This window comes from Diospyros lotus, chromosome 5, assembly GCF_014633365.1.
Source record: "Diospyros lotus cultivar Yz01 chromosome 5, ASM1463336v1, whole genome shotgun sequence".
In the NCBI taxonomy this organism is placed as follows: domain Eukaryota; kingdom Viridiplantae; phylum Streptophyta; class Magnoliopsida; order Ericales; family Ebenaceae; genus Diospyros; species Diospyros lotus.
In genome coordinates this window covers 331,787-354,203 of record NC_068342.1, presented here as the reverse complement: position 1 = coordinate 354,203, position 22,417 = coordinate 331,787, and the positions used below count along the sequence as shown (strand labels likewise).

The window sequence follows — 22,417 nt, the reverse complement described above, 5'->3', positions numbered from 1 at the left end:
TGCCCCGAACCCCCCCTTTTCACAGATGCATGACTTTGTACTTTGTAGTCTGTGTGTCCATATATATATATATATATATATATATATCAAGATTAGGTAGTCTGGCTGGCTGGGATGCCTAATTCCACTGTTACAACACCAATACTTTTGCCAAAAAAACAAACTCAAAATTTGAATTTGTCTATTAAATATATTAATTCCAAGCAAACAAAACATATTTAGATACAGACAGAAAGGACTACATTATGTTTCATTCTCAAGGCAAAAAGTCTTTCACAACTCTAAACCCACCCTCTAAAACAAGATAATGATTCTAACGACGTCCGCGTCGGGTCAAAGTTCTTATGTTACAACATAACTGCCCCCTACCGGAGAAGTAGTGTCAGCAGGCAATCCCCTGTTGTCATAAACTAGTCTACAAAACTTTCTCCATGTTTTCAGAGGGCCAACCTGTTGCTGCTGGTCACCGCTGAGATTGTTCTTCAATCTAAGGTTCGTAAACAACCCTCTAGCTGCGAATCCCATCAGCTCTGTTGGGTCCATGTAACCTCCTCCTCCTCGTATTCCACCTTCATATGAGAATCCTGTTCTGAAGCATCTATCAGATGAATTGGTATTTTCATCATCTTCTGGTTCTGGTTGGATATGACTTGTCCTCGGATCCATCAACCTGGGGGAATCATCTCCATGGACTACGTAACTTCCCATTCCCAGTGATTCCCAGTCAATATGCTGCAAAATTCCTGCTGCTCTCTGTGTGTGTCGCCACGCATAATTTTCTGATTCCACCAATTGATCAAGTGCTATTCTTTCTGCCTGGGCCTTCAATTCCTGTAATCGATTTCCAATCCTTGAAGATACAGCATCATATAGAACGCCTCTTGCTTCAATGTCGCATTCTTCCACGAGTAAATCATCAAAATATATAGGATCGCCAATAAGAACAGTCACCTATATGTCCAAGCATATGAATAATTGTCAAAACACAATATAGAAGACTGTCGAACACAATAGCAAGTGAAGGCATATGTTTCATTAACAATCTGATAGGTACGTGGGTACAACAGAAATATAGCAAAGAATAATATTTCTATATTAACAACATTTATAAACATATTAACAAAAGTCTTTGCAAATGTTGAAAATGCATTACTAAATGAACATGAAGATCCTTTCAAAATACAATAATATATAACAAAAAACACTAATCCAACTTAAAGTTATCATTAAGCCATAATAATGATGATATATCAATATCATTCCACGTACAAAAGAAACATTAACTATTTTTATTACAGTTGTGATTAGGCTTATTATTTGTGTGTTTTTAATGTTTACCCAAAATTTTATTGTATCTGTAGATTCTAACCAAAATTAGAAAAAAAAAAGATTCTGGAACTCTTTGGACTCTCCCTCGGCATGACATATGCATGTCCGCCGACCAGTGGACATGCCATCTGAAATAACTCGGTCAATAATGTTGGAAATAACCATCTCGTATGTCTAACATGTGTCTTTAATAACTGACACCCATCTGCAATTAAGCATTTTATATACAAGCAGTAAAAGACAACGCCTAGATAGGAAAAGCAAGAGTGAGGCCTAGACAACATTCAAAACCTAAACAGCAAATCAGCATTTTTTGACAATGTAAATTTCCATTTCTAGAGTGGACGAAAAGGTGAGGCAGGGGAGGAAACCTATCAAGTCAGAATGTTTCCAACCAGCCAGCTAGAAGAGAAACTAATCACATACCGTCTTGCCAATCCGTGGAACCTTGGCTCCAATTGGCATGATATCTTGCATGCCAATATGCACAAATGGAACAACCAAGGGGATATTGTCTGCATCCAGGACCAACCTATTGAGAGTTCAACGATATAAGAAAATGATTAATTTTCCAAAACCAAATTGAGAGAATGAATAAAAATTTAAAAGGAACAAAAGTACAAATAAAAAGAAACCCCAAAAACAGCCCCCTACACACAAACACGCACAAAGAAAAAATGATGGAACAAATAAAGCAGATCCCAGCATAGGAGTGTTACAAGTAGTGGTAGTTAACAGAATTCTGGACCTCATTAGACATGGTTCTTTTCCTAGCTAGTCACAAGAAAAAAAAGGATAATGTTTTCCCAGCAACAGTGTGGTGTGACCTTGCCAGCATCAGAAGTTTCAACAAACAAGAAAATGAATAGTATGATAACAACAACATTGCTTTGTCAATGGAAATGTCTAACCTCCCAACGCCTCTCTTAGCAGACCCCATGGTTCTTCCACCATCTCGGGAACGACTTCCTTCAGGAAATATGTGAACCCACCCGCCATGATTCAATTTTGAGATAGCCATGTCCATACCCTGATGCAAACTAAAAAGTAACATCAGCACATAGTTACATAAGCAATATTAACCCCCCCCCCCCCCCCCCCCCAAAAAAAAGCAGCAAAAGAGAGGTTAAGCACTACCAAACATACAATAAAATAAACACATAAACCCTATGGTAAATTTGTGCATACTCTCCCAACAAATTTAGAAAAAATATATCTGTTTGTCAAAGTTTCACAATTTCGGGATACAAGGGCAATCTGAATTCCAAAAGTGACTAAGCTCAAATAATCATACAGTACTTAGCCAAAAAAGAAACCCACAAATGTGGCATCAATGAAAAAATAACCCAAAAACAAGATGGCATTTCATCAAGACTTACCACTCATATTTTTTATAAATGTAATGTAACTGTTATCCTCTGTGTGTGTATTTGCAGGGAAGCCACCTTTCTTAATTTAAGGAAAAGGGAAGAGAGTGTAAAAAGAAAAACAAGTTTACTTTCTTATTCTATTTTAGGAGCAAAAAGTAACATCCCAAACTACATTTTTCTAAAACCCAATATAACAAAAAGTGGCTTGTAAATACAGATGAACAGCAAGAAAAGCTATGGGTAATCAGTAGTTCAACTTCCAAGTCCCCATCATCAAATTCCAAGTTTGAGAAGCTAGGTTATAGTATCCAATCAAAAAGCTGACAAAAGTGAGCGTTCTTCTATATAACACAGTAATGAAGAAGATAAAAGACAATACAGCATTTTGTTTTTCCCAGAGTGTCCTCCCACGTATTCATCAAGGGGTTTGGTAAAAATTCTCAGTAATGGTGAATCCATCTTGGATTGAGTTCCATTTGGAGAAAAGGGAAAAAAGAACGCAAGGATATATCAAAGAGAAAAAAATTCACTGGCACATAATTTGCATTGAAACAAAGCTGTAAGGTGTAGTAATCTGTAAAAAAGGTAACACAACTGAATGATTAGAAGTGCTTTCTAAGGAAAATAATTCAAAACCATAAGGCAACAACAAAAGAAAAAGATAAAGGCCTTCAGACCTTCCATCTGAGTTTCTCATTCACTTTTTTTAACTGGTCAGTAAGATTAAATTCATGAAGATAGAAATAATGTTGGAATGCAAGGGCCATACCCTAGGCAAAACAAGAAGGATGTTGACTATCTAAAGCTAGCAAGAGATGACAACCATCCACATTGATAACTCATCAAACCAATGATAATGAGTGACTTGGAATCCCAACAACAATTCCATTGATTAAATAAAAAATACCAATCGAAAAGAAACCAGGAAAAGGTTAACAAAGAGAAAACAACAACATATCCAACATTTATCCCACTATGTGGGGTCGGCTACATGAATTCTAGACTTCCATGTATTTCTGTCTTTTGTCATATCTTCATTTAAGTCCATACACTTCATATCAAACTTTAATGTCTCTCCCAAGATAATATGCATTTATGCTAGCGGAGGCTACCAAAAGTTTCAAACAATAAAGAGCAATAGTTATAATAGCATTCAATACCTTCTGATAAATCCCATCACCACGGGAAACAGGCAAAACTTTCACACACCTAAAGAATGCAGATGTCACTGGATTTCGGAAACATCTATCTGTTGCACAAAGTGTCCACCTCAATCTATGGGCATTCAAAAGAGTGCTTGGTGGAAGCAGTGAAGCAATAACCAATGGATCATCCACTGAAGCAACATGATTGCTAACCTACAATCAGTGTAAAATGCTTATTATCAGGATAAGCAATGAATAAAGGAGAATCCAAATTGACAATTCAAATGAGGGTAAAATTGAAGAGATGCAAGATAACTAAATGAATCACTTTAAAAAAATGAAACCATTTTAACTGCTGCATGCTGTATACCGTTATAAGAGGTTGCTTGTCATGTCTATTTAGCAATGCCCAATGTAATTTTTCTGCTCCATATATCTGAAATATAGCCATACTGGTCAGGAAAGAAGAAGTTGTACATTGAGATTTTAATGCCAGCTAATTTAACATACCTCAACACTATTCAGGCCATGCATAAAAATATGGCATGCATTTCCAATGAGAGGAACAGTTAAAGCTCGAAGCAAGCGAGTAACTAAAGAATCTTCCTCTGCATCAACATCCTTCCCAACTGCAATCATGTTCATTAGTGAGAAGAAAAGCTCTCAATTCCCAGATCCTATGAGATGCAAAATTAATAAACAATTGTGGCCATTTTGACTTATTAATAGATAAAAAGGGCATTCCTAGTGCACTAGGTTCCCCGCTTTGCGAGGGTCATATTTGTATCCAGTCCTCACCCCCCTTTTTCTTTTTATTCTTTTTTGCATGTGTGAAAAGAGGCTGTCGCCACAACTTGAATCTATGACCTTCTGATCACAAAAGAACAACCTTACCATTGCTATCAAGTAAGTTGACAGAAAATTAACTAAAACAATGAAGATGAGAAAGATTCAATGATGAGGCACACAGCTCAAGTCATGGACTCACAATTTATGTAATTCCTTAACCAGAAATGGATTAGATGGCGGGATACAAATAAAAAACTAAGCATTGTAACTTTCCATCACATAATATACATACACTTAAACATCTATCTAAAGATTTCAAATGTCTAATTTATGCAGCAGAAAAACATATCTTTTCTTTTCTCTTTCTTGCCCCAATTTTTGGTAGAAGCTAACAGAACTTGAACTTGATTCTTAAAAAAGAGATGCATTTATGCAACTTGGATCTACCCAATAGTGTGTTTGCAAGAAAGGGACAAAATGAAAATGGATGTAATGGAAATAGACAGAAGAGAATTCTCTTCATTTGGGAGAGACAATAGTACTCAAACAAGGCATGCATCTAAGCAACTTGGGTATGTAACATAGCGTGTTCGGCAGAGAGGGATGAAATGGGAATGGATGGAAGAGTGTTCTCTTCATTTGGAAGAGACAATAATAATGGAATGGAATGAAAATAGGTGGGAACACTTTCCATAAAGCCCTAGTTTCTGTTGCATCCCCCAAATTGGAGGACGAATGGATGGAAAACTTAATTTTGTTCCATCAACATTAACTTTAATAGTTTATTAAAAGTTGAAAATTTATCTTACTAAACCGAATTCTAGTCTGTCATTGAAAAGGTGTTAATGATAATTTTGTTTAATATTCTTCCATTTCATCCATTTCGATTGCTCTACCAAATAGAAAAGCATTTTACATAATTTTACATTACTTTGCTGTCACAACCTGGTCTGTGACAAGCTGGTTTTAGCTCCGAATAAGAATAAGTGTAGGAAGAGAAGGAAGAGAAGGATAGAAGAATGAGACAGTGAGGGAGAATAGAAAGAAATGAGAAGGAATGTGAGGTAGAAAGAAATTCTGATTCAATTCATAGATGCCTTCTCCAGAGAACCTTGGAGAGGATATATACTAGCTGGGTAGAGTAAGTCTGCCATAGCAGATTCCCATCCTCAGGCGGTTACAACAACCTTTTTTGTCCTATTCGCCCCTTGCACGTGGGCCTCAAACTAACTCATAACAGAAAATACAGAAATAGCAGTAAGGTAATATTTGGCTACTAAAAGGAGAGAGAAAAGATTCCGATCCCTGCTGGTTCATCTCTTGACAATTCTCCCCCCTTAACAGATTTCTTGTCCTCAAGAAATTTGGAGTAAGCTGGCCGCTCTAGGGAACTTCTTATGCAAATCCAGCAAATATTCCCAATAGTTATTTTCTGCTGACCCTCCCTTCCATTTGATTAACATCTGAATGAGTGGCACTCCCTGGTGGTAAGTTACTCTCTTGTCCAGCACAGCCTTTGGTTCTTCCAACACATTTCATTCCTTTGGCATTGGGGGCAATATTGGGTTCACCCGTTCTGTACCCACTGCCCTCTTCAAGAGAGAGACATGAAAGACAGGGTGTATGTGAGATTCTTCAGGCAATTGTAACCGGTAGGCCACCTTAGCCAAAACAGTGAAGGGCCCATAGTATCGGGGGCGAGCTTAGACACTTGCCCCCTTGTGATGGACTTCAAGTGGGCATGCTTCAACCTCAAATAAACCTTCTCCCCCACAGAAAATTCTCTCGCTTCTTCTTCAGTCAGCCACCTGTTTCATTCTGTTTTGTGCGGAAGCCAACTCCTGTTTTAGCTGCCTTAGGACTTCTCTCCTTCGTTGCAAATATTCCTTGACCGCAACCGCAGTGGTGTGCTTCCCCATAGCTGGTAGGAAGGGTGGTTTATACCCAAAAAGGGCTTCAAATGGAGACATTTTAAGGGAGGAGTGATGGTTAGAGTTATACCACCATTGTGCTAAAGCTAGCCATTCCTTATGTTGTAGGATACACATGCACCTCAAGTATGTTTCCAAATTCTGGTTTACCCTCTCAGTTTGCCCATCAGACTGAGGGTGATAAGCTGTAGACATACCCGATTTTATCCCCATAGCCTTCGTTAGCTCCTGCCACAAGAGGCTTGTAAAAATCTTGTCTCGATCCGAAATTATTGTCTTAGGAACACCATGCAGTGCCACCACCTGATCTAGGAAGACCCTGGCCACTTCCTTGGCCGTGTAAGGATGAGCAAGGCCTATAAAATGGGCGAACTTGGTTAGCCTATCAACGATTACCAGAATGTTGTCCCTGCCTTTCGACTTTCGACTTGGGCAACCCCTCCACGAAACCCATTGAGATGCTTGACCAGGCTTGTTCTGGTAGGGGTAGCGGTTGCAATAATCCCGGGTAGGCTACATTTTTAGACTTGCATCTCTTGCAAATGTCGCAGGCCATTACAAATTCCTTTACATCTGCTTTTAGCCTCGGCCAGTGGAAGAGCTGCTTCACTCATAAGTAGGTGTTTTGAATTCCCGAGTACCCTCCTATTGGTGATTCATGTAGTGCTTGTAGAATCTTCCTTTTGAGGCTAACACTATCGCCAATTACGATTCTGCCTTGATACCTTAGTAATCCGTCCACTAAGGTGTACCCTTCTTGTTCCTGTGAGCCAACTACCACTCTTTCTAACACTTCCGCTACCTTTGCATCCCCTTCATAGCTGCTTATCACCTCCATACACCAATATGGAATTATGGCTGTCATAGCTGCATTGTTCCCTTCCTCATGACACCTCGAAAGCGCATCAACGGCCTTGTTCTCCTTACCCTTCTTGTACTGAATTGAGTAGTCCAAACCCATCAGCTTAGCCATCCCTTTCTTTTGTAGCTGGGTTTGGCGCTTCTGTTGTAATAGAAATTTCAGACTTTCGTGATCGGTTTTTATCACAAATCTGCCACCTTCCACGTAATGCCTCCACCGATCCACTGCCATTAGCACCGCTAGGAATTCTTTTTCATATATGCTGAGCCCTGGATGTTTAGGGCTCAAGACCTAACTTAGGAATGCCAATGGCCTACCCTCCTGTACCAGCACCGCCCCAACTCCAGTCCCACTAGCATCCGTTTCCAACACAAAGGATTTTGTGAAATCTGGCAGTGCCAAAACCGGCACCCTGCTCATGGCCTCCTTCAACCTTTGAAAGGCCTCCTCTGCCTTGGTATCCTAGCCGAATCCCCCTTCTTCAATAAATCAGTTAGGGGTTTGCTGATTGTACCATAGTTTTGCACAAATCGGCGGTAGTACCCGGTTAACCCTAGGAATCCCCTCAAGGCCCTAACCGAGGCAGGCCTTGGCCAATTTATCATAGCTTCTATCTTCCTTGGATCGGTGCTAACTCCTTCCTTTGATATAATATGCCCCAAATACTCTATTTGTCCTTGACCAAATACACACTTAGATTTCTTAATGAAGAGTTGATTAGACCTGAGGATATCGAGGGTAGCTCTAAGATGGTTCAAGTGTTGCTCAAAGATAGGACTATAGACAAGTATATCATCAAAGAATACAAGTATAAATTTTCGAAGATGTGGCTCAAAAATTCTATTCATGAGGGATTGGAAAGTGGCTGGGGCATTGGTAAGCCCAAATAGCATTACCAAGAATTCAAAGTGCCCGTGGTGGGTCCTAAAGGCTGTTTTATGAATATCTTCGGGATTCATTCTAATTTGGTGGTATCCCGAACATAAATCTAGTTTAGAAAAGTATTGGGCATGATGCAATTTGTCCAATAGGTCCTCTATCAAAGGTATGGGGAATTTATCTTTGATGGTCATGGCATTAAGTTGGCGGTAGTCTACACAAAATCGCCATGATCCATCTTTCTTTTTAACTAAGAGGACGGGTGAGGCAAATGGACTTTGGCTTGGTCGAATTATAGCTTGTTGAAGCATGTCCCTAACCATCTTTTCTATCTCATTTTTCTGAATTGGGGGGTACCGATAGGACCTGCTGTTGACAGGTTCCGTGTTGGGTTTGAGATGGATAGAATGGTCAAATAATCTGGTTGGGGGCAAGGATTTGGGTTCAGCAAAAAGATCCTCATAGTCTATCAACAGTTCATTAATAGTTTCTAAGTAATGTACCTGGTCTGGACCCCCTTGCGGTGTGCTGACAGTCAAGCCGATCTTGTTTTGAACCTCTATCCCTTCCTCTATGGCCATCATCGAGAAGAATTGAGCCAGCTGATTCTACCTTCCTTTGAACACTCTTTGTAGCCGCTTCCCTGAAATCATTTTACAAGTTCCAGCTTCCTTTTCACCCGATAAAGTCATCCTCCTACCCTCCTTTTCAAATGACACTTCCATTTTGTTAAAATCAAAGCTGATGGGGCTAACCCCCTTCATCCAATCCACCCCAAGGACTACATCACAACTTCCCAACTGCAATAATCTTAAATCCGCCTTGAACTTTTCTCCCTGCATTTCCCAACAAAAACCGTTACACGACGACCTGCTCAATACCTTTTGGCCGTTGGCTACTGTTACACTTAAGGGAAGTGTCCCGGCCAACTGACAATTCAACCTTCGGGCCGTGCTTTTATCAAGGAAGCTGTGGGTGCTCTCACTATCAATCAAAATCATGAGGTTACCTCCTTTGGCTTGTCCCTCCACCTTGATGATTTTGTTGTTAACTACTCCTTTTAGGGCGTGGATGGAAATCTCTCCATTATCTTCCTCTTCTAGGCCTTCACAATCTCCATCCTCTGCCTCCCTTTCTTCCTGGATATCATCCCCTTCTAGTAGTAGGATTTGTCTTTTACATTAACGTCCAACGTGGTATTTATCCCCATAACGGAAGCAGAGGCCAGCGATTCGCCTCTATTCTCTCAATTGATCTCCATACGGCAGTGAGCCGGCGCCCACTCCACCTTTACTCCCACTGCTTACCTTCACTGGTTCTTTAGCGTAACCTCTTCCTCCCGAGTTAAAGGCTCCCGCGATCACTCCTCTTGTTTGTTGCCTCTGTTTTTTTAATAGCGCCTCCACTGCTAGCTCCTGTAAGCGGGCACTCTCTACTGCCTGTTCCACCGTTTGGGGCCTTAATATCTTGACCATCGGTCTCAGCTCCTCGTTGAGTCCACTCAGATAGCTGGACACAAAATATGTCTCGGATAGGTGGGGGTTATGCTGAAGTATGAGAGACCTCAGCTCTTCGAATCGCACCTAATATGTCTCCACACTACCGGTTTGTTTGAGTTTGTTGAATTCCTCTATGACATCCACCATGCTCCTCTCTCCAAACCTTTCACACACTTTCTCCGAAAATTCCTCCCAAGTACAATTCCTTCTCCACCTTATGCATCCTTGATACCAGGCATCAACCACCTCATTGAAGTAAGCGGATGCCAGCGACACTCTCTGTCCGTCAGGAATGTTGTACCAATCGAATATTCTCTCACATTTTCGTAGCCACCATCTGGGATTCACTCCATCGAATGTGGGAATGTCCACCCGAGGCATGGGAAATCCTGGTTGGTGGATATTACCCTGACCATTCCTTCCCTCATGGATTAATCCTCCCAACTCGTCCTCGGGTTCCACTCCTAACTCCACAGCACCATGGCCACCCGCTTCCCAATTCCCTTGAAGGATCAATTATGTTCACTCCCTAGGAGGAAATTCAGGGGATATACTTACTTGGTTCTGGCGACCGAACATTAACATAAACTGCTGCATTTGAGTAGCCAGATCCTCTCATACCCGCATTATGGAGCCTTCAAGTCTACACTCCAATCCTTCTATGGAGCTCTCCACCCTCCGATCCATTGCCGCAATAGCTTCGTGACTCCGGTTAGCTCCTAACTCCAATTGCTCTATCCGATTGTGGGTGTCGGACATAGTCAAGCTAAATTGTTGCACTTGCGTCTCCAATGCCTTCATTCGAGTGCCTTCCGCCATCGCCTTAATCCTAGCTCGGCCGAGGATGGTGGCTCTGATACCAATTTGTCACAACCTGGTCTGTGACAAGCTGGTTTTAGCTCCGAATAAGAATAAGTGTAGGAAGAGAAGGAAGAGAAGGATAGAAGAATGAGACAGTGAGGGAGAATAGAAAGAAATGAGAAGGAATGTGAGGTAGAAAGAAATTCTGATTCAATTCATAGATGCCTTCTCCAGAGAACCTTGGAGAGGATATATACTAGCTAGCGGTAGGGTAAGTCCGCCATAGCAGATTCCCATCCTCAGGCGGTTACAACAACCTTTTTTGTCCTATTCGCCCCTTGCACGTGGGCCTCAAACTAACTCATAACAGAAAATACAGAAATAGCAGTAAGGTAATATTTGGCTACTAAAAGGAAAGAAAAAAGATTCTGATCCCTGCTAGTTCATCTCTTGACATTTGCATCCCCTACTCTCCAAACAAGGAGAAAATATTTTACATTCCATTCCATTATTAGTTATCTCCCAAACAAAGCTAAGGTGCTAAGTAACCAAATGACATCTCTTGTAAAACAATTTCTCCAAACAAAGTAAACCAAAACTCTCTCAATGGAAGACAAGATGAAATAAGAGGAAAAGTGTTGTTGTTGATGCTAAAAAAAATCACCGAGAAGCAAACTCTATTGAAATATGTAGATGAACTTAGAATTGCATAAATTATTTGATAACCTATGATTCTAAATTATGTAACTTCTACTTGGTAACTTAAAAAATGTGTTAAATGAAAACTTATTTATGGAAAGGGATAAGAAAAAAAATGTCCTTGGAATGAATATAAAACTGATTCTTACCTTTAAGAATAAGTAGGCATGAATATAAAACTGATTCTTACCTTTATGAATAAGTAGGTTCCAGTTTCCGCCAAGCAAAAAAGAATTAAGTAGGTTCCTGCCAACTATTTGCCATGGTCCTAGGGTTTAGCCTAGGACTAGAATGGAAATCGGAAGGATCCGATACAGTTAAAGTCAAGAACAGAATGTATAGAAGGGAAATTGAAGAAGAATGGGGGGAGAAATTAGAGAGAATTGAGGGAGAATGGCAAAAGAACGAGAGAGAGAGAGAGAGAGAGAGATTGGAGAGAAATCTTGGGAAAGAATTGAGAATTCAATTATCAAAATCAGCATAAGCATTCCTCTATTTACAGCGGCCTTTTATAGGCATTATCAGCTTCTAACTAATTGCATAACAGCACCAATATGCTTCTAACCACTAACTAAAATATCTCCTAACAAACTAATATAAGCCTATTACAATATTACCCCTTTATTATATCCTTATCATAATATTACCCTTCTAATCCTCCTAGGGACATAACACTATTCTAGTGCGTAATTGTTAAGGGAATTACTGCAAATCGATTATAACTTTTCTAGAACCGAAGCTAATAATCTTAGATTTCTTTATTCGCTTCAGTAGAATAGAAACAATTAGTTTTAGATGAAGCGCGTGAAGCTTTTCTTATAATCAACTATATATTCATGAATTCACGACTGCCATTCTATGTAACCGAAAGTCCAAGTGCTGCCATGTAACTCAAAATTCAAGGCCGGCCAGATATCATAACAAATTTTCTGGAACAAAATCTTGAATTAAGCTCGAGCATAAGCTAAATGGGTTGGAAAAGGCATATCAAACATGAATAAATCCAATTTGCCTGTCAAGAAATCGGGTGTATGCAGGACAGGCAAAAGATACCAACCTCTCTTGCGATAGAAAACGGAGGAAGAACGCAAGGAGTCCTTGCGGAAACTGCGGAAGCGTTGCAGCCACCGTTGCATTTTCGCCGAAAAATAGCCATCGGAGAACCTCGGCCGACGGCGATGAAGGTCGACGGCGACTCTGAACCGGTCCCTGAGACGAACCTGCAGCGAGCGAACCTTGTCTTTCCACAGATCTCCCCTTTCAATCCACTCTCCAACCATTACAGTCGCGATGACCCAAAGTGAGAGACGATCCAAAATCCAAGCAATATGTGCAGTATCCGAGAGAGGGAGAGAGAGAGAGAGAGAGATGTTATTATATATATATATATATAGAGAGAGAGAGAGAGAGAGAGAGAGAGATCAAAGTAAAAGTTGATGTTGATCCACGGTTTGTGCAAAGAGAGCAGCCGCAGCGCCAGCTCGTCTGTATGTTTAAGATGCGCCGCGGGGTGCGGAGTGCTCCCATCTGAGGTCGACAACGGATAATATGTGGAGCCATGGAGGGTAGTAAATATCTTCCGGGCCCAGGATGACGTGGCGAAAAGAAGACACGTAGGCCCACAAGCTTGTCCAAACGTGGCACCGTGTCAATGAACGAAGCGGTCGTCGCTCGTCATGCCGTGCGTCCGTTGGGCCAATTCCAGAAGAACAATCTCGGGGAGAGAGAGAGAGAGAGAGAGATTTTTTCCGAAAATCACAAGTTCGCCACTACTATTTGGAAAAATTACAGATCCAGTTCACATGTACACTTTTGGTTGGTTGGTTGGTTGGTGTATGTAATTGGTAAATTATTGTTTGTGGGTTGTAAATTGAAAATCACAACTAATTCAAATCTCCCGTCCTGACATGATAATTCTAACACTCACTTGTACTACTTTTTTCTTGTTCGTGTATTAATATATGATTAAATCTATATCCTTATTCTTATATTTTTTTTATAATAATTTAATTTTTTTATTATTTCAATTACAACTTAACTTTAAATCAATTTAACTTCAATACTTTGACTCTTTCTTTTTTTTTTTTGTGTAATAAGTCAAACTTTTCGTTATTTCAATTATACTATTAAATTTATATTTTCAAATCAATTTAACTCATATATTTTTATGTATAAAAAAAATAAAATAAGATATCATAATATGCGTCATACTTTGTTTATCTGTTTACATCAAAATACAGAAGTTAAATTAATTTAAAAATACAAATGTAATCGAAAGTCCAAATTATTATATGAAAATAAGGTCAAAATATATAGATTAAATTGACTCAAAAATAAAGATAAATTAAAATAACAAAAAATTTAAATGATAACATAAAAAAATGTGAAAATACAAAAACAAAAATATAAAATTGACCATTAATATATTTTATTTTAAATCACATCAAAACATAACTGTCATAAAAAATATCACAAATAAATATTTAATTAACATTTTGGTCCCAAAATCATTGTCATACAAAATATAAATGGCAAGAAAACATTAATGTTTCCCAAATTTCATTGTGTTTTAGTTTTAAAAAATAATAATAAAAGCAAAGAAAACATAGACACGAAAACCGGAATCAAATGGGTCCCAAGTGTCTCACAATTTAACTTCCACGTGGACAGTTCAAACTAGAGCAAAAGTATGAAATAATACAAAAACAAACCCAACAATCACAACCCTTAACCTTACTAGGTGGGGCCGGCAAAGTGTTAAATAACACAAATTTGTAGAAATTTTTACTAGCCACAACAATGATATGAAGCTCAACTGAATGAAATGGTCTCCATGAATGAATCTGTACGGCAGCAAGCCAGCAACATCGGGATGAGACTAGCAGCATCCCCCCTAATAAACCAAGATGTGTAAACACATTTACCTTCTAGGTACGTCTAAGCTATGCTAAGCGAATGGGAATAGAGAACAGTATATTTGTGTGTTTATAATTTGTACATTAGCGGGCTATATTTATACAAGGCGATGACCTACAATTACAGTAGCCTAGAATCAAGGGAGATACAATTGCAGTAGCCTAGAATGAAGCTGAGAGTTGATGTTGATCAAAAGTTCAGTAAAAAGGAAGGAATCATCATCAGTTTTTATCGAACCAATTTGACATGTGATAATGTAAATATTGTTGCCTACCTTATATGTTGTTAACAGATGAAAATTTGATAATTCAGGTAGTTGACATCGACAGCAGCATCCCCAAAGTCATCTGTGCATAGCAACAAGCTTCCCTGATTATGCATTCCAGATAATCTTACAAAATGATGATTACGCTAACGGGTTGCTCAAGCAGGGTTCCTGGAAAGAGAAATCAAAACCTTCATATATAGTCCTAGCGTACTTTGCGTATTCAGGTATTAGGTCTCTATATATGATCCCCGCTTGATGTGCATCCAGAACCACCAAAACTCCTATCATCAGCAAGATAAAAACAAAGTCAAACATTGTAAAATGAAAGAAGCAAGTGATCTCTAGCTTAGAATAAATGAAAGTAAAATATCTCTGCCTTAACCTACACCTTCTGGTATATATATAAAAAGCAACCGAGGGCACAAAAATCCACTGTTGCTGAGCCAGGGAAGAATCAGGTCTCACTAAATTTCGTTTATTTTCTATAGGAACAATCCTAACATTTCTATTTCTTCAAATGGGATTCAAATGTTTAGACTCAAGCATGTTGACATGCACAAACTGCACCATGCATTAAGGGCTCGTATCCACAATACAAACAATATCAAATGAGTTATTCTTTTATAAGAAGTGCATAAATACGTAACAGAAGCTTCTATGTAAAAGTAAACTAGCTGGGAGACATATGAGATGAGAAATGACCATCAAACCATGTTCTTTTCCTGAGCCCTAATCTGCAACTAATATAAAATTGTTGACTCCAAGGTTTTAGTATTCATTGTCCTTGATTAAACTCAACTCTCAAGTGTTATTTGATGGCGATTTACATCACTATTATTGTTAACTTTCTAACTTTTTTTGGTCACAGTCTATGCAATAGATACTTGTGGTTTATATAATTATTTATTAATAAGCCTTGGTAGCAACAGTAAAGTGGTTCCTTCAGACTAGAAGGTAATAGATTCAAGTTGTGGAAATAGCCTGTTTGCCCAAAAAACAAGGGGAAGACTGCATACAAACATAAGGGACAATTTCTTTACCCTAATATTTTCACACATTTAAATAATTTTATGGTTTCCTTTACGTTTCTGAAACATTTTCAAAACATTCCCTTTCCATATTTATTTCCAAGCTAACCAAAACAGCACATTGCAACAAAATTTTGATCATCATTGGGTAAACATCAACTTTATATCACACTGACAGGCCATTTTCTTATATCCATGAAATAAGGGTGTGTTTGATAGGGGTAGAAAATGAGGGTGGAATTCGAATTCCATCTAAATTTCAAGAAATTTTATCAAATAGCTTTTCAATTCCATGGAATTCGAATTCCATCTTAGTTCAAAAGGTGAAGATTTTCCTTGAAATCAAAGAATTGGAATTTCTAGGGGTTGGGGTGAGAATTGGAATTCTATGGAATTAGAATTCCACTCTCATTTTCCACCTCTATCAAACGCACTCTAAGATCTTTGAATTTTTCCAAAAGCAAAGACTTCAAGTTCCAGTTCATTGCAACTGCCACAGGAGTACCGTATTAATATGGTTAGAAGATGAAGTATATTGAAGCAGGAATTTTTCTACAAAAGCAACGGTTGATAAGGCTTCAGTTCTTTTCTACTTCTCCTGGCTCTGCTCCTTTTTATTTCTAATTGGACAATTGGACATTAAGAACCATGTTAAAAAGAAATAAAACAAACCAACAACAATCAAACCAAAGTACAGACTTACTGCAATTAATATCAATAACATGTTGAAGTTCCAATTTTTTAGATGCTCTAATTACTAATAGGGGACAGAGAAGGCAATTGGGATCATGAGTCTCCAATGCCAATGTTGTTCACCACAATACACAAAACAAGTTATGCTGCCTGTATGCATAAGTAATCTGTAGCATTAACTTAATTATTTAAAGATTTAAGCGAATAGTGTATTAGATAGATGAACTCATATGCCAATAGTTCAGCTTTATGATTTCAGCTCCCAGGGAAGATGGGACATCAAAAAGGAATCCCTCCAATAGAAATATTTCAGAGGAAAATATAACTAGCGAGTTATGAAGGTTTAATTTTAAAACATGCATAATCTTCTATTATGAACTAGAGAACTGGAAATCCTTTGCATCATTGCTAGGGCTAACATGGTAGTGTGTGATAAAATCCAGATAAAGGCCAGTCTTACCAGGTGCCGACCAACCCTTGGTGGAATTACTTGGCATTGGGGCCAGCCAAAGAATGTTCTGCAAGTTCATTGAATCATCATATAACACATTAGATCCTGTGGAAAAAGACTAGAAACAATTTTAATAGAGAATGGTAGCAATAAAATGCCTTAAACTTCCACAATTGCTCAGTGAATCAATTCACCATTTGGCCAATTAAACAAAGCAAGAACAGATCCAGACATTACTTCATGGTGATTCTGGGTAACAGATAAAAGAAATTCCAACAACATTGGATAAAGGCACTGTAAAGACATGGACATTTGATTTCTTTCACTACTACTGTAATATGTAAGATGACATTGTGATAATTGTCCTTAAAATTTTATACTTATGGTATAATGTGAGACCTGAAGCTTGAGAAATGTCATCTAAAACAATGCACAGAATATATTTTCTGGACTGATACATTGTCGTACCAGTAGAATATTTCCAGTTTCTAAATAAAAAAATCTGTTGTTTCCAATTGAACTATAAAAACCCACGTGTGCCATTTAACAGCAGTGAAAAGTGTATCAATTTTGGCAGGGCTTTAAACTTTTTTCCTATTTTCAAGTGCCAAAACATACCCCCTATTCATATTTGCTGATGCTAAATTGTCATACATCAGGGAAATCTAAAAACTGTACAGCAAGATCTGTAATTGTAGGGTAATGGTAAAGGAAGGCAAAAAATCTACATAATTAAGTTGACATGAGGACATAATCAAGCCACTATTACCGATTTGGCAGTAACCCATGTTGTAAGGGAAAACCTCCATATCATAGGTTGGGTACTCTTTTGCATGGAACCTGCAAAATTTGGTACCAAAAGCAGTGAAGATGTCAGATAACAGGATGTCAGTATCTTATATAGGGTTTACCGTTTATTGCAAAAAGATGATAAAATTTGTATCATTTTGGCTGAATGTGTTTAGTGTTATATCACACCACTTGATAATCCTCTCAATACACCTCTTTTCTGCTCGAAGAAATCCATGAACCATCATTCTCACTTCAAGATGTGTAGTACACATTCCGATGATAATGACAAACTGTGTCACTTTCCTCCATTTTACAATGTGGATCATTTTACACGAACATGTCAAAGATATAAATTCAAAACAAGACAAGCTATTGCCATCCTTTTTGTGGCGAACATATGAGATTGATTCTAAAACTGGTTCCATTCACTGTCAGTTTTGATAAAAATAGAATGAAATTTCTACCCAACATTTCAAGAAATAAAAATCCTTATATTTGATAACAGCAGATGTATATCAACTTACAAGATACCAAGTCTTCCAGATCCTGTAGCAAGAAAGAGGTGACCATGAAATAAGTCAAAGCGACTTAAGGACACATCCAATCCAACACTGGGACCGCGAGAAGCAATAATCTCAAATAGGAACTTTAGGTAAGAATTCAACTCCTACAAATGACAAGGCAAAGCAATATTGTTCAATTGAAGTGACTACTTAAATAAAGATAAAATCAGAATAATTGAAACCTATAATATCTAGTATCGACACAAACCTCATCTATAAAGCGTCTACCATATGGGGTTCTAGTAAGCTCACATCTATTCTCTTTTGATTCTTCTACATCAGGTATCTGTTACATAACCAAAAGGAATATGCTCTATTAATAAAAGTGAAAAACAGACCGATCATAGCAATGTCAAACAACAGTAAAATCAATCTACAATAATATCATAGTGCAACCGTTAAAATTTGTAATTGAACCATCACATGCACCATCAGCATCACTTTGTTGCACCAAACATTCAGTCACAAAATGGTGTTGTTTTACATACTATCATCCATGCATAACTTCATCTATGCAACCATTACCTGCATATAAATACATATGGACTTATAACAGGTAATTATTATCTCCTCCTGTAACTGTGAATTAACTTTTAAGGAAGAGGCTTGCCAAACTTCGCATCCGTGAATTTATCCACTTAAACTATTGAAAGGCAGTGAAAGAAGGTAGAAGTTGGGAATTACTTTAAATGGGTGATGGATTGCAAATATTGTTCAAGAACAAGATTAGTATGGTCAAAAAAAATTTATTGTTATTGTTATCATTAATTTTTCAAATGAAAATAATAAAAAGAAGTTTTAAATGAAAATAATATAAAAGAAGAATAAGAAAAGAAAATTGGAAAGAAAAAAATCAGACAGGGGAGTACAGAAGGAGTGGATACTTGATTGTCATGAGTTAAAAGTACAAAAGGTTACCAAATATCTTTAAGATTGACAAATTATAAGAATTACATAAACCTAACACATTTTTTTGGCGATATGATGTTCGAAATTACTAGGATCTCTCATCTCCCAAATAACTCCCTCCTACATCTTCATCGCTCCCCTGAAAAGGAGAAAAATAAGAACTAAGATGTCATGACCCTATGAGCAATAAAAGGGTATTATTGTAATAGGGTAGAATAGTTTGTTAGGGATATTTTAGCAAGTGGTTAGAAGCACATGGGAGCATGTGCTAGGCTGTTAGAAGGCAAATATGCCTATATAAGGTTGTGTAATAGGTTTGATTCCTTATCAAAGAAATTAATGAATTGAAATCTGAATTCTCTCCCCTTTCTTGATCTTCATCCCCTTCTTTTCTATTCTTCTAATTCCCCCTAACAATTCTTCTACTTCTCTCCCTCTCTACATCCTTCCCCCCCATTTCTGTCCAAATATCCCTCTAAACTTTCTGTTCTTAACCCTAAGCCTTTCGGATCGCTCCGAATGCCAATTTCAGCCCGTTATGAACCCCAGGTCCATGACATAAGAATTAGAGTCATTAACTTCTCCCCCTCTTCAGTTGTATGGCCTCCACCTGTATGGAAGGAACCTGAGGCGGTGGAATCAGTTCCCAACCCCTAATAGAATTCTTATCTTAACCACAAGGTTGCTGTATATGACTAATCCTTGTTTTGACTTGATATTGTACCCACTAACCAATCTAAATCCATCCACCCACAGAACTCTCAACTCTCTAAATGTTAATACATGGGCCCACCAAGCAAGCGGGCTCCCTCTTCCTCCAAAAATTATACTCACTCATTGTTGTGTTTTGCTACTATCGAAACATGAATTCATTTTGTTGTTTACTGCATATATTTTTAGGGGATGCAGGGTAAAAGAAGTTGGCAGGAGAGATTCCACTGCACGAGAACCCTTGAAGAGATGGTTGTAAAAAGGGAGCAGCCATTAAATCTGGTGAAAAAAGAGGCACGTCTACTCTTAGGAGAGTGTTTTGAAGTCATTGACTAATTAACAGAAAATATAGCAGCTTTAATTTTATTTTAATATCTCCAACCGCCTTAACTTGCAGTAAATCTACCTATGTGTATATGTGCAATAGGGTGCATTCCACAAGAAAAGCGACCGTATCGCAAAGGAGTCAAGTTAAACATGCTTTGTAGCAAAGTAAGTAACAAGTCATTATGAGTTGTTCACTAGCAGCAACACAGAGTGACAAAAGTATAAATAGAAAAGAAAAACAAGTGAGAGAACTCACGGGGATAATCGAAGGATCAAGTGCGCGATAAATGGCGTCGGGATCGCCACCGTAGTCGAAGGCGAGGCGGGCGAGCTCCATCACCGGGGGTGGCGGCCACCAGATGAGCTCGTTCTCTTCGCTCCACGTCCGAGACCGAGTCCGACAATCGATGGGTATTTTCGATTTCCGGGAGGGGGAGGGGGAGGAAGGAGAGAAAGGGACGAGGAATCTGAGGCAGGAGGTGAGCTGCTTGGCTACGTCGGGGTCAATTGAAGAGGAGGCTTGCTTCGGAGTGCCAAGGAGGGAGAGCAAATCGGAGGGCGTGGCTTTGGGATTGGGAGTACTGGGAAGAGAGTTGGATTTAGAGGAACGAAGCTTGCGGAAGAAGGAAAAAGACGATGAGGAGGAGGAGTAAGAAGCATACGAATAGGTTGTGTAAGACGCTGCTGCGAAAGAAAGGGAGAATACCAAGGCCAACCTGATCGAGGGAGTCGGAGATGGCCAGCCCATCCTTCTCCTCCTCCCCCACCTCCCAACTCCGCTTTTCTGGCTAGTTTTTCTTTTTTTATATTCACTTGTCCAAGTTTTGTCGGCTTAGTCTTTGAGAAGAGAAGACTGATCTTCATTATTAATTCAATTTTCAGATAAATTAAATATTATCGTAAGTTTATACACCTCTAAAAAAAACACAAAGTCAGTTCTTATCAAATAAAATATTTTTATTACCACCAAAACTTAATCTCCCGTCACTCTTAAAAAAAGTTAAGAGATTTACCAATTGCATCATGCCCTAAGAGCAAGAATCAGCTAGTCTATTCATTAACATTCATGATAACAATATATAGAAGATCAAACAAAATCGGCCAAATCACTATTCAATTTCGTTTTGTTTTAAATTTATAGTTTTAATTAATTTTAATCCCTATAGTTTAATCTTTTTCTATATATAATAACTTAAATTTTTGTTCTTTTAATTATAATCCTATACCTATATTTTTTAGTTAATTTAACTTCTTTACTATCTCACTTTACTTTCTTTTACACATAACTCTTGTACTAATTTATCTCACTTTAACTATTTTTTTATACAAAGATTAAATTGACTTAAAAATTAAATTAACTTGAAAATGCAATTATATAAGTATAATTGGACTAATAAAAAATTTATATTATCACATGAAAAAAAAATCAAAATATAGAGATTAAATTAAATCAAAAATATAAGTATAAGAGTGTAATCAAAACAACGAAAAAATTAAATAATTATATGACAAAAAAGTAAAAGCAAAAGAACAAAAATATGAATTTCAAAAACAAGATGTCACTTCTAAACCCAATGGTAAACCAAGATGGTGTCATATACAAAACTAGTATATACTCGTGTCTAAAGATATGGTGTAAATAATATTAAAATTAAAATACAATTATAATTTATACATATCATGTTGAAATTTGTGAAGAAATTGTAATAATTTCACTTATATTAAACGCTCTACAAAACTCAAATAAGAAATAAATATATAAGTTTTATAATGTTTACTAATATTATAAATCAAAATTAAAAGCAAGTCAAAAAAAATTGTAAACACTAAACAAAAAATAGAAATTAAAATTCTTATATATTTATTAACGTTTTATAATAAAAAAAATTACTAAATCTATATAATAAAGCATATCAGTAAGTGTTTTACTATCTGAACAAATTAAATTAAAAATTAAATATCAAACAATACATATCAATCGGCGGCGACCGTCGTGGTTGCGGCCATCAACCAGGGGAGGACCTCGGTTCTGGGTCGAAGAACCTTGGGTTCCTGATCATGAATGGCTGGGAACCCTTGTGTTCTCGAACCTTGAGTTCCCCGACCATGCGTGGTCAAAAATTCTTTGATTTTTATATTATTTTAATTTAAAAATATTATTGTGCCTAAAATAAAAAAATATAATTAATAAAATAAAAATATAGAATTAAAAAACTAAATGAATTCTTTTTGAATATTTGCATGTTTAAGTAACTCAATATGATAGATTAACCAATTTCATATTTCTTTAAATCTCAAAGGTTCAACACCTAAAGAAAAAAAATTTAAATTTTAAATTAAGTTTCCTGCTTTGATATCATTATTTGAATAAAGTTTTGAACTAAAAACAACATTTGATCATCAATGATTTAAAAAAAAAGATTTTTATTTCTTTTGGAATTGAATTATCCATGTT

General features: G+C 37.5%; 2 protein-coding genes across 9 annotated transcripts; both read right to left on the bottom strand.

Annotated features, from left to right (window-relative positions):
* Positions 1–145: 145 nt before the first annotated feature.
* LOC127801671 (uncharacterized) lies at positions 146–13,310 on the bottom strand. Its single transcript, XM_052336987.1, has 7 exons — positions 12,362–13,310; positions 4,355–4,473; positions 4,215–4,280; positions 3,860–4,057; positions 2,241–2,359; positions 1,756–1,861; positions 146–951 (listed from the first exon to the last, which is right to left on the bottom strand). The coding sequence occupies exons 1-7, from the start codon at positions 12,582–12,584 to the stop codon at positions 343–345; spliced, it is 1,440 nt and encodes a 479-aa protein (XP_052192947.1). The 5' UTR covers positions 12,585–13,310; the 3' UTR covers positions 146–342.
* Positions 4,459–20,760, bottom strand: LOC127801672 (uncharacterized). 8 transcript variants are annotated; one of them, XR_008023121.1, is made up of 8 exons: positions 20,219–20,760; positions 18,224–18,301; positions 17,977–18,119; positions 17,430–17,500; positions 16,670–16,765; positions 14,700–14,769; positions 14,495–14,567; positions 4,459–4,473 (listed from the first exon to the last, which is right to left on the bottom strand). XR_008023121.1 is itself a non-coding variant. In XM_052336989.1 (8 exons), the coding sequence occupies exons 1-7, from the start codon at positions 20,708–20,710 to the stop codon at positions 14,506–14,508; spliced, it is 1,035 nt and encodes a 344-aa protein (XP_052192949.1). In that variant the 5' UTR covers positions 20,711–20,760; the 3' UTR covers positions 13,925–14,197; positions 14,495–14,505. The 8 variants fall into 8 exon arrangements, 5 of the variants coding, with proteins under 5 accessions (XP_052192949.1, XP_052192950.1, XP_052192952.1 ...); XR_008023120.1 differs by lacking the exon at positions 4,459–4,473 and adding an exon at positions 13,925–14,197; XM_052336989.1 differs by lacking the exon at positions 4,459–4,473 and adding an exon at positions 13,925–14,197 and having other exon boundaries at positions 14,677–14,769.
* Positions 20,761–22,417: the final 1,657 nt, after the last annotated feature.